This window comes from Mastigoproctus giganteus, chromosome 1 (assembly GCF_048544385.1).
Source record: "Mastigoproctus giganteus isolate SK-2022 chromosome 1, ASM4854438v1, whole genome shotgun sequence".
NCBI classification, from domain to species: domain Eukaryota; kingdom Metazoa; phylum Arthropoda; class Arachnida; order Uropygi; family Thelyphonidae; genus Mastigoproctus; species Mastigoproctus giganteus.
In genome coordinates this window covers 100,336,331-100,351,230 of record NC_143575.1, presented here as the reverse complement: position 1 = coordinate 100,351,230, position 14,900 = coordinate 100,336,331, and the positions used below count along the sequence as shown (strand labels likewise).

The window sequence follows — 14,900 nt, the reverse complement described above, 5'->3', positions numbered from 1 at the left end:
CGGGGTAAAAAAAATCACTTTTTCCTAATTCTCTGCTTATGTTAGAAAACAGGTTAACCAGAGCCAATGTCCGCATGAAGAATATGCCTTAATGTTTGTCAATGGCTATGGACACACGGATAGCAGTTGACCAGTGCGACTTCTTAGTACAGTAGACTTAGTGGTTGTATAGGTTTTACTGGCACCACTAAATTCTAGAATGTTTTAACTCTTAAAATCTAAAGAGATTAATACTTAATCCTTTTAGCTCTTAATTCATTCTTTCTACAGCATCAGCTCTATTGCTTAAAGGCCAGAGGTGCAAACAATGCTTACCCAGGTGTCTCGAAATCAGTTTGTTATGTGGAAATTTTCTTTGTTATATGGAAACTATTTTCAATGTAATGACCAGGGAGAAATCAAAAAAATTTGCTATATGGAATTTCGTTAAAGATGGGTCTAACTGTATTTTCATAATACATTATTTTTATATAGCTGTACACGAGGATTTGATTTCTGTATATATATATATATATATATATATATATGTTATGCCCTCAAAAAAGTTACATTTAGGATTTCATAAAGTTTTTTCCATTACACCTTTTGGCATCTCTCAAGTCACAACTGTATTGTCAGCTCTTAACTCAGGCACCTACCTGCTGCTGACAAACAGTGAGTTTCTGAAACAGTGCCATCTGGGTGATAGAACTCAACTGAGAATAAACAACAATAGTCTTCTCTACTTGGGAGGCATTTCTTATTCAGTGTGTAATGAGTTAGGAATTCATAGTATGAGATGCTCTAATAATGATGCCATTTGCAAATCTCATTTGCTTTTATTTTATAGCTACATAAATTGAGCTTTGCACTATTTACAATAGGTTTCTCATAGCTAATATAGGTTTCCAGCAATAAATAAATGTTTATATATAAGATTGTATGCTTCAAATTATTGTTGAATGTGTTTTAATATATTTTTGCACATCTAACTTTGGTGTCATTTCTTTTCCTTTAGGGTTATGATATGGAAGATGCCATGGTTTTAAACAAGGCATCTTTAGAACGGGGCTTTAAGCATGGTAGTTTATATAAATCTGAATTTATTAATCTGCGTCAGCTGGCAGGAGACAAAGGAACTCACATATCATATGTATTTGGAAGAAAAACTACAGATAGCTACCTAGAAGATAAAATAGATCTTGATGGTCTGCCGTATATTGGTGTAAAAATTAAGCATGATGATCCAATTTGCAGGTAAGAATTTCCCTTAGCCTTAAGATAAAACTGCAGTGTAATCAGATTTCATTGAAATGTTTCTAATATTTTCATGCAAAAAATAAAAATATCTAATTGTAAAATCATATTAATGATGGGTTGTTTCTTGGTTTTATTGTTTGTTTATTTTTTAAAAATTTTATGCAATTTGATAGAAAGAGTGGTACAGTTTAAATGGAATCACCTTAAGCTTTAACCTTTGTAAATTAAATGATTAGTGAAAGCTAGTACTATGAGTGCCATGAAACATTATTGTTAAGTTAATGGATCTCATATTGTGAGGCACCTTCACCACAGGGTGCCTCCGTAGCCAGGTGGGAAGGAGCAGCAGTGCATAGTACATGCTTCTTGATTAGATTGGGGTTTGAGCCCGTCACCACCAAATATGGAGGATGCGGAAAGGTCAGGGAATGACCACCGCATATTTCCGGAGTAATATGGCTTTAGTTGCTAATGCTCCTAAAAACCAAATAACAACAACAACAACCTTCACCACAAGTTGCCTTTATATTGTGCTACTCTAAATAAAACACACTACTCCAGTGGAGAAGTATATGGCTGTTTTATATATTTAGTGTTTGCCACTGCTGAGACTTGAGTCTTGGCAGTGTCAAGAAAAAAAAAAAAAACAGTTGCTAGCACTGTGAATAAAACAGCAACGTATTTCTGTACAGAAACAATGTTTTGTTTTGAGTAGTGCAATACCAGGACAATTCATGGCAAAGGTGCTTTGGCAATATTAAATCAGTGCACTAAGTAGCAACTTAGTTTGCTCAATGCTACATTAGAAAAATGGCTTTGGTCAATGCTTCACATTTTTTCATACTTATATTTGACATTAAAAAATAAGATGGGAAGTTTACTACCTTTACTTTTCCCCTTCCAAAGAAGGTTCCATAGTATATATAATGTTTTTCTGTCGTATGACTCTCCCACAAATATAGAAAACAACAGTATTTTTTAAAACCTCTGTGCAGACTAGTGAATAATCTAGTTACCTTAGGATCACCATAGATATTACAAGCAGTATCATGGTACTTTATTGCACTCAGGATCTTGGACATATTTTCATGTTTATTTTAAGCTAACAGCATGAAGTAGAATGATGGACGGGAACAACATTTTCTTTGTACAGCAAAACTACTTTTAAACTTAATTTTGAGGCATAATAAATATACTCCATTCATTAGGATTGTGCTTAATGCCCAGTTCATTCAGAAGACTGCTAATATCTTTATGAATGCATTACTGTCTTCCGTAACAAAATATTTTGAAAACTGTTTATAACATTTTTGATATACTATAATTTTAGTTCCTTCTTCCAGTAACCTTCACTGTTGTAACCTAGAACCAAGGAGTTCTGCTTGCTCTGTAGATAAATTTAAATCATAAACTAAGTAATTCAACTTTTCTTGGTTAGTGTAAATCTGTTGAAGTGGATGGTCCATCAAAATGTGTAACACAAGAATCTTCCCTTTCTTCATCACTGCTTCCATTATCTGAAGATATGGGTGGGTGGCTGGTATTGGAAGGTCTTCATTATGCAGAATTGGCCTTATTGCAGATGATATATTAGGACATTTGATACTGTGCTTGCTTTTCCGAACATCCCCGATATATTTGTCATGAAGAAATAGCAATCGTCTGTTTGCTTTCACAATTCTTCTGCTACCATAGGTACTTAGAAGGCATCCATTAAAATAATTAATTGAACACAGAAGAAACAAACAATAAGCAATGGTTATGCAGGTAATACATATATACACACTACAACTGCCTTTCCATTACTGGAAGAGGTGGGAGGCAAACAGACATGGTTGAACACCTTAGCCCTCCCAACATTACTGAAATCTGTAAGCACATACAAACATTATTATTTGGAGGTAGTACAAGAGATAGTGTCATATCTACTTCACTAAATTTTAGTAAGATATATATATTATGGGTAAACACAAAACCTGTATATGTAGAAATTGTGGCGTGACACGAAATTTTAAAGTTGTTTTTCAAAATGTATCCATAAAAGTTGACTGCAAACAGCTAATATATTGGTGGTGGTAAAAATCATGTTGGTCAGTGTAATCATTAAAAAAAAAAAAAAAAAACTTAATGAAAAGATTGCTTAACCATAATGCTTGAATAAATCTTGTAGCTATGAGATTAAGATACTGATATCAGATATGGATAGCATATGAATAAGAATAAAAAATTGAGAACAGTTTCATCAGAGAAACTATGGGACATTTTTTGCAGTGAAAAACATTAGAGAAGCATGCAAAATATAATTTTGATATCATAACTTGAATTTCAGAAATGTTTTTGATACTGCTCCACATAAGACTGCTCTACAAATTGGAGCAGTATGGCATTAAGGAAAAGTTAATGCCATGGATAAAGGGATGGTTGAGTGGGAGAAGACAGAGAGTAGTAGTAGTAATCAATGGACACTGCTCTTTGTGGAGTAATATTATTAGTGGAGTTCCCCAGGGTTCGATGTGGGGCCCGTTGTTGTTTTCTATATTTATCAATAATATTGATAAAGGTATATCAGGCTTAATGTTCAGGTTTGCATATTATATGAAAGTTGGCAGGGTTGTTAATGAAAGTATGCTACTGCAACAGGATCTAGAAAAGTTGGGCAGATGGACTGAGAAGTGGCAACTGAATTTTAACATTGACAAATGCCAAGTATTGCATATGGGTAGCAGTAACTCCAGTGTAATATACCAACTGTGTGGTAATACACTCGGGGTAGTGGAGAATGAAAAAGACCTTGGGGGTAATTGTGCAATCAGATATGAAGTTTTCTGAGTCAGGCAGACAGGCTGCTAGAGCAGCTCATGGAGTCTTGTCAATTATATATAGGAATTTTGCTAGCTGGGATAAGGAGTTGTTATACCTTTGTATAAGGGATAATGGTCAGGCCACACTTTGAGTACTGCATACAGGTCTGGAGGCCTCATTTTAGGAAGGATGTAGAGCTGCTGGAATAAGTACAGAGAAGGGCAATGAGATTGCTGAGGGGAACAAAGGGTTGCTCTTAAAGGCTTAAGCTCTGCAAATTGCAGAGTCTGGAAACTAGGCACCTGCGAGGTGATCTGATTGAGGTGTATAAGGCCTTTGATGGTTTGAACAAGCTCAATGCTCCTTTAGCCAGCAGGTGGTGATTGTTGGGAACAGACTTCCCTCTGTCATTGTAGAAGTTGTTGGCTTAAATAAATTCAAGGAAGCTCGCACGAGGTAATAATAGTGAGTTTTTGCCTTAATCCTGTGAAGTTCTTTAAAGAAAATTTAATTTTGACCATTTTGACTTTGGAAACCTGATTTAATGTTTCCAAAGCGATCGATTTGGATCAGAAAATTAAACTAATAAGAATGTATGGAAATGGTCAAACATTAACAAGTATCGTGCTGAATTCAGATTTGTCAATAATAATATAGTATCGGTATGTTACTAGTCATTCCCGAGTTATGTAAAATTCGACAAAGTAAGAAGTCCTGGAACGTATCTCTTACTTATGTCGGGGACTTCTGTATTTTTTGATTAACCGAGAAATCAATATCCAGGATTTGTTTTTTACCCTCTATCCAGAAAATCAAGAGTCTACTGCATATATATTTCAAATATATTTACTGTGCTATTAGTATTGATGTATAAATAGCAAATATGCACCAATCCTTGTTTTTTAGTAACTTTTGCAGAGTCCATGTAATTACTTATGCACCCCCATAAATTCTTAATGCATGAATAATCACTGCTGATAATCAGATCAAGAGTATTACTCCCTCTAGTTACCTCTCGAACATGTTGCTGTAGAAAACAGTCATCCAATGAATCCAAAAAAAATCTCGCTAGTGTGTGAATGACCAAACCACAAGTTCCAGTCAGTATCTGGAAAGTTAAAATCCCCCATTATAAGACATTCTGATTTATTGGCCCACTCAATTTCTCTGCACAATTGCTCATTATATTCATCAGATTCATTGGTGCTATAACAAACACCTCTCATTTTTCTTTTCCCAGTGCTTATGTCACACCAAACAGACTCAACATTGCATTGTCCACAAACATCAATTGAATGCACTTTTTTTTTTTTTTTAATGAAAATCCCAAACACGAAAGGTATCAAAACCTATAGTACTTAGTACCGTGGTAAACATGGGTTTCACCACTTCAAGCCTCCAATAAGCAAAGTGGTGGTATTGCACTGGTTGATGAGAGTCATCTACCACCTACTTAGATTTTATGTTTCTTAACTAACAGCATAACCCCTCCTCTCTTCCTGTCCTGTCTATCATTTCTGTACACATTGTACTCCCGAAATTACAATTCTGCACTGCTTATGTCTGCGTGACACCATGTCTCTGATATCCCAACAATATCTGCCTTTGATGTCTTGACTAGCACTTTAAGCTCATTAAATTTATTAACTATACTCTTAGGCTTGGTGTACATGCAAGTATACATGTACATGTTTCTACTCTTAGATACCCTAACACAGTCCATGTATTTATTTGTTCCCCTACGACTCCTGAAAATCTCCATTGCCTTACTTTCCATGCTGCTGCTCATTCCACTAGAATCAGTGCAAGAATCACTTTTTCCTCTACCTCTGGCCACTGTTAACCTTTTAGTCTGTGTATCCCCCCAAGCTAGCAGTTTTACAACCCACCTAACACTGCCTCGATAGCATCAGCAAATACTCTTGCACCCTTTCTATTTAAGTTTACCCCATCCCTGTAGAAGCAGTCTCTCCTGTCAACAAGCACAGACCAGGCTGAAAAAAATTCTACCCCTTGAGCCTTGCACCATCTCTCCAGGGCCGAATTGATCAACAAGGCTCTCATCATATACTCCCTCCTATCGTGTCACTTTTTCCTCTACCTCTGGCCACTGTTAACCTTTTAGTCTGTGTATCCCCCCAAGCTAGCAGTTTTACAACCCACCTAACACTGCCTCGATAGCATCAGCAAATACTCTTGCACCCTTTCTATTTAAGTTTACCCCATCCCTGTAGAAGCAGTCTCTCCTGTCAACAAGCACAGACCAGGCTGAAAAAAATTCTACCCCTTGAGCCTTGCACCATCTCTCCAGGGCCGAATTGATCAACAAGGCTCTCATCATATACTCCCTCCTATCGTGTCTGGGCAGAATTGCAGATACCTTCACATTCAACCCTAACTCACTACTTTTTTTCAACATTGACCTATGCTTGAGTAAATCTGCAGATCTGTCACTCTTAATGTCATTAGTTCCAACATGTACAACAATATCACCTTTTGTGCCCTTAAAAGATATCTGCTTGTGTCTCTTTCTCAATATTGCCCTATACCTGTTAAGTAAATCCTCATTATCGTTATGAGGATTTACTTAACAGGTATAGGGCATTAATACCAATGTGTACAACGGATGACCTTTTGTGCCCTTAATAGATAATTTCACCTATCCATCTTGTATAAAAATTCCCCATTTTCTTGACAATAAAGGTTGCGCATTATAGCCTTAGATGCTAATGCACCATAAAATCCTTAAACAACCAACCAACCTTGACAATAGAATCTCCAAGAATAACTACCTCGGTGAGATGCATGCATCCTGCTCATGGTGATCCCACTGTGCAGCCAAATGCATGAGGGATAGGTTCTAACATTAAGGTGGGCAACTGTGTACTTGACAAGTCCCTGATTTAATTCCTTCAAGAGCAGTGACCGTTTCTTCAACCATCCAAATTTTTCCCATAAAATGGTAAACTTCAGCTTAATTCCCTCTCTTTCTGCATGACAAACAAAGGCATCTCCAGCCAGTCAGGTCTGAATTCATGCCACACACAAACACAGTGCACAAAATAAGGCACTGATTCGTAAGAGGATCTGCCTTTGGAAGCCCTGTGTACACTGAGGGCTTGAAATGCAATCAGGTCTCATCAACAACTTATGAATACCTTTCCAGATATGTTAGTTATATTATACATCATATTTACATGATCTTATGCCTTGTAATTTTTATTTTATTTTCTTCTTTTAGCATTAGCATTAGCAAGGGCATATGGTGCAAGAAAGCAAGCTTATATAGTATCAGCTTAAAAAAAAAAAAAAAAAAAAAAACACCTCTTATTTCACCCATCTCCTCGCTCCAAATGTTTGTCAAGTTCTGCCTTGAATCTGTTTAAGCTATCAACTTCTACAACGGCAGATGGAAGTTTGTTCCAGCAATCAACCACCCTCTGGCTAAAGGCAAACTTCAGCACATCTATCCTACAACCATCTTTCCTCAATTTGAATTTATAGGCTCAGAATAATCGCCTCTCAGGCGATTATTCTGAGCAAGAGGAAGAATCCCATCAGCATTGAGCATGCTCAAACCATTCAAACCTTTATACACCTCAATCAGATCACCTCGCAGGTGCCTAGTCTCCAGACACTGTAATTTGCAAAACTTAAGCCTTTCTTCGTAAGAGCAACCCTTTGTTCCATTCACTAATCTTGTTGCCCTTCTCTGTACTTGTTCCAACAACTCTACATACTTCTTAAAATGAGGCCTCCAGACCTATATACAGTACTCAAGGTGTGGCCTGACCATTGCCTTATACAAGGGGATAATCATCTCATTATCTCAGCTAAAAAAATTCCTGTATATCATTGACAAGATACCATGAGCTACTCTTGCAGACTGTCTGCACTGCTCAGAAAACTTCATATCTGCCTGAACAATTACCCTCAAGTCCTTTTCGTTCTCTAACACTGTCAGTGTAGTACCACAGAGTTGATATGTTGCTCTGGGTTTGCTGTTTCCCATATGTAGTACTTTACATTTGTCAATCTTAAACTTCATTTGCCGCCTCTCAGTCCATCTGCTCAACTTTTCTAGATCCTGTTGCAGCAGTGTACTGTCATTAGTGTCATTAACAACCTTGCCAATCTTCGTATCATCTGCAAACTTTAAGACATTAAGCCTGACATACCATCATCAATATCATTTATAAATACAGAAAACAACAATGGACCCAACACTGAACCCTGAGGGACTCCACTAATAACATCAGTCCATGAAGAGCAGTGTCCATTGATTACAACTCTGTCTTCCCCCACTCAACCATCCTTTTATCCACAGCAGCAATTTGCCTCCAATGCCACACTGCTCCAATTTGTGCAGCAGTCTTCCATGTGCAACAGTATCAAAGGCTTTTCTAACATCCAAATATATGATATCAAAGTTATTCTTCGCATCCAGTTCCTTTGACTACATCATAGTATCCAATCAGATTTGTCAGACAAGACTTCCCCTTAACAAACCCATGCTGTGTCCGATCTATAACTGAAGTCTTGTCTAGATGATCCTGCAATGCTTCTCTAACCTGTGTCTCCCTTTGATCCTCCTTTGTGGATTGGGGTCACATTTTCACATCTCCAGTCTATGGGTACCTCCTCTGAGTTTTGGCGCCTCCGTAGCCAGGTGGGAAGGAGCAGCAGTGTGCAGCACACGCTTCTTGATTAGACCGGGGTTCGAGCCTGTCACCACCAAATACGGAGGATGCGGAAAGGTCAAGGAATGACCACCGCATATCCCGGAGCAATATGGCCTTAGTTGCTAATGCTCCTAAAAACCAACCAATCATCATCATCACCTCTGAGTCCAGGAAAGCTCTCATAATTATGGCTAAGGGTTTGCTTACTTCCTTTGCTGCCTCCTTTAATATAACTGGATAGAGCCCATACACCCCAAGTGCCTTTCTTGTGTTTATCTTCAACAATTTCTCCTCCACTTTACTCTCAGTTTTTACAAGATTATCTGGCTTACTGCCAGAGTTGAATACACCTCTGGCATTCCCCTCGCTGAATAACTCCTCATGTGTGAATGTCGATGCAAAATATTCATTTAGTTTGTTAGCTACCTGAGCAGGATCATCAACAGTTGAACCATCGATATCAAGTGGATCAATCTGATTCATCCCCTTCCTTCTAGAGTTTACATAAGTAAAGAACTCTTTGCTGTTTTCTTTGCATCCTTTGCCAAAGATTTCTCATAATCTGCCTTTGCCTGCCTAACTTCCTTTGTAACTTGGTTACAGATCAACTTATATCCATCATAGGCTTCTCTGTCAGATCTTAATTTATATGTATCCCATGCATTTTTCTTCTCTGCCATATGTCTCATTAGTTCTTCTGACATCCATTTAGGGCTAAATCTTGAACAATATTTCTTTATTGGTATGAAAAGCTTAGTAGCTTCCAAGATTAATTCTTTGAATGCTTCCCATTTTGAATTTGCTGTTGGTAACATCATCAGTTGGTCTCACCATATAGAATTTAAATACTGTCTCAGACCTCCATAGTCACCTTTACAAAAGCAAAAACCCGTCCCTTTACCCTTGATGGTAGTTACTTCTTTGAGTAAATCCCACTTCAGCACACTGTGATCACTGCCACCTAGTGGTTCCTTTATCTGCTGCAGATTCTTGATGCATGAAGAATCACTACTGATAATCAGATCAAGAGTATTACTCCCTCTAGTTGCCTCCCGAACATGCTGCTGTAGAAAACAATCATCCAATAAATCCACAAAAGCCTTGCTAGTGTGTGAGTGACCAGCCCCCAAATTCCAGTCAATCTCTGGGAAATTAAAATCCCCCATTATAAGACACTCATTTACTGGCCCACTCTATTTCTCTGCACAATTGCTCATTATACTCATCAGGTTCATTTGGCCTATGACACACACCCACTCTTATTTTTCCTTTCCCATTGCTTATCTCACATCAAACAGACTCAACATTGCATTGTCCGCCGACATCAATTGGATGCACTTCCTTAGATTGTGTGTGTTTCTTAACTAACAAGATAACCCCCCCCTCCCTTTCTGTCCTGTGTAACCTTTTTGCACACATTGTATTCCCCGAATTCCAGTTCTGCACTGCTTATGTCTGTGTGACACCATGTCTCTGATATCCCAACAGTACATGCCTTTGATGTCTTGACTAGCACTTCAAACTCATCGAGTTTATTAACTATACTCCTAGTATTGGGGTACATGCAAGTATACATGCACCTGTTTCTACCCTTAGTTACCCTAACACAGCCTATGTATTTATTTGTTCGACTATGACTCCTAGCAGTCCTGGAAATCCCCATTGCCTTGCTTTCCAGGCTGCTGCTCAATTGCATTTCAATAAAAGTAGTGCAAGAATCACTTTTACCTCTGCCAGCGGCTACTGTTAATCCCCCTCCAAGCTAGCAGTTTTCCGACCCACCTAACTCCGCCTCGATAGCATCAGCAAATATTCTTGCACCCTTTCTATTTAAGTGTATCCCATCCCTGTTTTTCTCCTCAAATTAAAAAGCTCATTAAAGGGATTACAATTTTCTGGCGAAGCAGAAGTTATGGCAGCTATGACAAATGCAATTAAAAAAAAAAAAAAAAAAAAAAAAAAAAAGACCGGGGTTCGAGCCCATCACCACCAAATACGGAGGATGCGGAAAGATCAGAGAATAACCACCGCATATTCCCGGAGCAATATGGCCTTAGTTGCTAATGCCCCTAAAAACCAAAATAACAAACAACAACAACATAAAAAAAGAAGTTTTTTTATATATATATATCTATGCATTTGTGATGGAAAAATCTATAAATTGCTAAAATTATTTTGAAAAATTCAGTGTGTATGAGTAATTATTTGGAAATATTATATTTGTTTACATTAGAACTTTCTGATTCTACCTTTTGCACTTAATCCCCATCCTGTAAAGCAACACATCTACAGGCTCCAACAGGGGTAGGTTTAGTTAATCTTTGAAAAAAGTTGGGCTTTATTACTTTACATGAATATACTCTGTTATTTAGAAATAATCTTAAAATTATTGTCAAAGTTATCCCTTCAAAATTTTTGCATCACTCAAACCTAACAGCATAATAAAAACCATTGATATTGTAACAGCCACAAAATATCTTGCATTCATTAGAAAAGCACATTTAAAGAAATATATGGTTATAGGCTGTGCTTAACAAACATGATTGCCCTTGTAGTTAAGAAATGTGCACCTTAATGACTAATAATTTGTTTGATCTTGCATTCAGTTTAGAGTGCAAGATTGAACTGCCCATTCCTTGTTTTATGATCATTGTCTGTATCTTGCAAAGTTGGCATGACTTTCAACAAAGATTCAGTATAGAAGCTGAACTGTCAACAGTATTATTTTATTGAATGAATCTTTTTGGTTGAAGGAATGTGATGAAGAACAGTAGCCCAACCAATCATATCCGGCTTTTGCTAGGATAGCATGAAAATTAAAGTTACCTGGAGAACACTTCATAATTTGTTTTTTACTCAACATTGATACAGCAAAGTTTACCTTTTTTTCTTAATTGATCAGATAAAAAATAAATATTTGAAGATTATTCATTTGTGAAAGCATTGTATTCTTTACCTTATTCACATTATTTAGATTTATTCACATGCATGATGATAGGTAGTAGGGCTTGTAAACCGGTTTTATAAAACCAGATTCGAATATTTTCTTAGCCCTCGAATATAGTTTTTTGTTATGCACATTTTCTTTTGTTTGTTCGTTTGTCTGGATCGTTCAACTGCTTTATGTTTTAAACATGTTTTTTTTTTATTTAATTTTATTTTATTTTATGTTTTGGTTGGGCAAGTGGCCCAAATCTAGGAGGGGTACCTTTTATCTTCCCACCTGTATCATGGCACGATGCAGGTGTACTCATTTACGACTGAGTGAGTCGGAGCGATAGCGTAAAAGAAATGCTCAACATTTCTCCGTTCCATCTATCTTGCTCGCCAGGCAAGTTATGGAACGCGCCTTATTGTTGGTTACCCACTAGAAACAGATTCGCTGAATATTGCATCAAATTTCAATCGTAGAAAGTTTTTTGCTTCTTTATTCTTATTAAATTTGCGATCAAATGTTCTCCAAAAAGCAGCTTCACCAAATTTAGATTTTATGTAATTTTGAAAATACAATAGATTTAATTGGGAAAAAAAATTTGCAGGTAAATAAATAAAAAATTTCTTTCATGAAAATTTTGAAACTTGCCTCATTTAAACTCTTCATTCAGTGCTTGTGGGAGTGACGCATAGTATTGTGCCTTTGTTATCTTCAATATTTTTATTTAAAATTGTCGGTGATATAAATTCATACTAATTAATATCTATTACTCTTAATATGTCTAAGATGAAATCAAATGTATGGAATTATTTTGCTCGAAAAGCAAAGATGAAGCACAATGTTCAAAATGTCAGAAGATAATGAAGTCATCTGGGGGATCTACATCATCTTTGATGTTGCATTTAAAGAAAATGCATCAGATTGACATTAAACAAGATAACAGTGAACCTCCCGTAAGAACATTAGAAAACTTTATCGTTAAAAAATCTATGGAAAAAGAGACTTCAAAATTAGCTGCTTTAGATGGATTTTCTTTTAATTCAATTGCCAAGAGTGAGTTTATACAATCAAGCCTTCACCTTCAGAGAAATAAAAACGATAAATTACCACCAGCCTCAGTGAATGGAATTAAAAATATGGTTCTGAATTATTATAAAACTAAGAAAGAAGAACTCATTCAGCATTTCAAAAATTCATTGGTTTTGGGTGCACGGTATTCATTGACTCTAGACGAATATACGTCTATACAAAATAAAAGGTATATGAATATAAATGTGCATTCAAAACACAATCGTTGGTCGTTAGGTCTTATTGAGATTAATGGTTCACTTGATAGCAAAAGAACTGAGCAAATTGTGAATGGACACTTGAAGGAATTTGGTTTGAACTTGGATGAGGATATTGTTCCCTGCACCACCGATGGAGAGCAGCAATGATGATTAAGTTTGACAAGCAAATTACGCCTAATCATCAACAATGTATTGCCCATTGTATACATCTGTCAGTTATAGATGTACTTTATGAAAAAGCAATCAATTATGGTGCCACAGTCTCTGAGTCTCCCAAAGACAATGAAGAAAATGAAAATAATGAAGAAAGTAGTAATGATGAAGAAGTTGAAGAAAGACAGCAAGGCATGCTTTATCAAACCGACTTTACTGATGAGCTCATTTATTTCTTCAATCCAATGGCCAATATTGCACAAACTATTAACAAAGTCAGAAAAATTTGCAAGCTTTTTCGAAAATCGCCTACCAAAATGACATTTTACAAAATTTTGTTAAATCAAAATTTAATGGGAAAGAATATAAACTTATATTAGATTGCAAGAATAGATGGGATAGCACATTTTATATGATTGAGAGATTTTTGAAATTTAAAAATTGCATTCCAAATGCTCTATGTGCAGTACTGTGTTTTCAAGTGTTTTCCAGTCATCTGACGATGACTGGAAAACACTTTAATTGCTATGTGAAACTTTGCGACCAGTTGAAATTATTCTGAAGGCTATAACCTCAGAAAATACAGACTTATTTAAAGCAGAGTCTTCAATAGAATTTCTGCTTGCTAAGCTTGATACGGCAGAAAACCCATTTTCTTTAAAGTTTCACCAAAGCCTTTTGCAGCGTTACAATGCAAGACGAAATTGTCAAACTGTGGTTTTGCTGAGCTATCTACACAACCTCAAAAAGTTTAGCAAAGAAGATTCAGGTTCAAGAACTTTTGATTTTCCAAGTAAGCAAGTTTTGAAAAAGCATGCTGAAGAGATTTGTCAGAGATTGTTTGCAAAACATTCCGAAGGAGTCTTAGCGTTGAATGAAGAAACTGAAAATAAACGAATTGTTCTTTTAGAAGAAAACAAAGACTTGTCTAGTTCCGATGTTGAAGATACACTCATGCGAGAGTATGGTAGTGTAATAAAGAGATTAACTGAAGAGCCTTCAAAATATCCGAGTGAATTGGAAATCAGCAAAGAATTTAAAATTTTGGAGGCAACTAGCAGTAGAAGTGAAAAGCTGGAGAAAGTTTATAGAGCACTGCTGACCATTAAACCAACAAGTGTCCAATCTGAGAGAGTGTTTTCGATCACTGGTCTCTTTAACACAAAAATAAGGTCAAGTCTATCAGGAAAAATGCTTAATATACTGTGTTTTTTAAAGGATCATTTTCAGAAAAAAGCTGAGCAATAAATAGTCAAGTAATTTCCCCAAGCTGTTTTTTTTACATTATTTTTATTTATTAATTATTATTATTATTATAGGGCTTATTATTTTTTTGTTTACTATACGAGAAGATAGTTTTTATTCAAAGGATTTGAATACAATTTGTAATTTTGTATAATCTCAAGCTGGTTACTTTTTTGGAGCATTTTAATTTTTTTACTATGAGGTGATATATTTTGTTTAAAAGATTTGATTACGATTTGTACAATCTACCCAAGATAAAATAAATACCTGTGTTATAAGCTTTTAATTGTTTTCCCTAAGTTTGACAAAATCGGTTTTAAAACCGGTTTTAAGAGTAAACTTCGGTTAAACTCGGTTTTGAAATTTCTCGGTTTTATGCAAGCCCTAATAGGTAAGTTGAGTTCTTGTAACTCAGGAACTGATCTGGTAAGTAATCATCTCTTGTTTTTCAGTTTGTGTTGCTTTAGTACATTGGCAATATTGATAATAATAGTAAATATATCATTTATAATTAAATGATATATTTAAAAGTTAATCACATAAATTTAAAACTTT

At 36.0% G+C, this 14,900-nt stretch overlaps 1 protein-coding gene across 2 annotated transcripts in view; it reads left to right on the top strand.

Moving 5' to 3' along the window:
* Window positions 1-14,900, top strand: part of Polr1B (RNA polymerase I subunit Rpl135) — a 332,313-nt gene that overhangs the window by 256,580 nt on the left and 60,833 nt on the right. For both annotated transcript variants that reach the window (XM_090381414.1, XM_090381406.1), the window contains one exon: window positions 998-1,236. In XM_090381414.1, coding sequence (XP_090237540.1) covers window positions 998-1,236 — 239 coding nt within the window. The remainder of the gene's footprint in view (window positions 1-997; window positions 1,237-14,900) is intronic.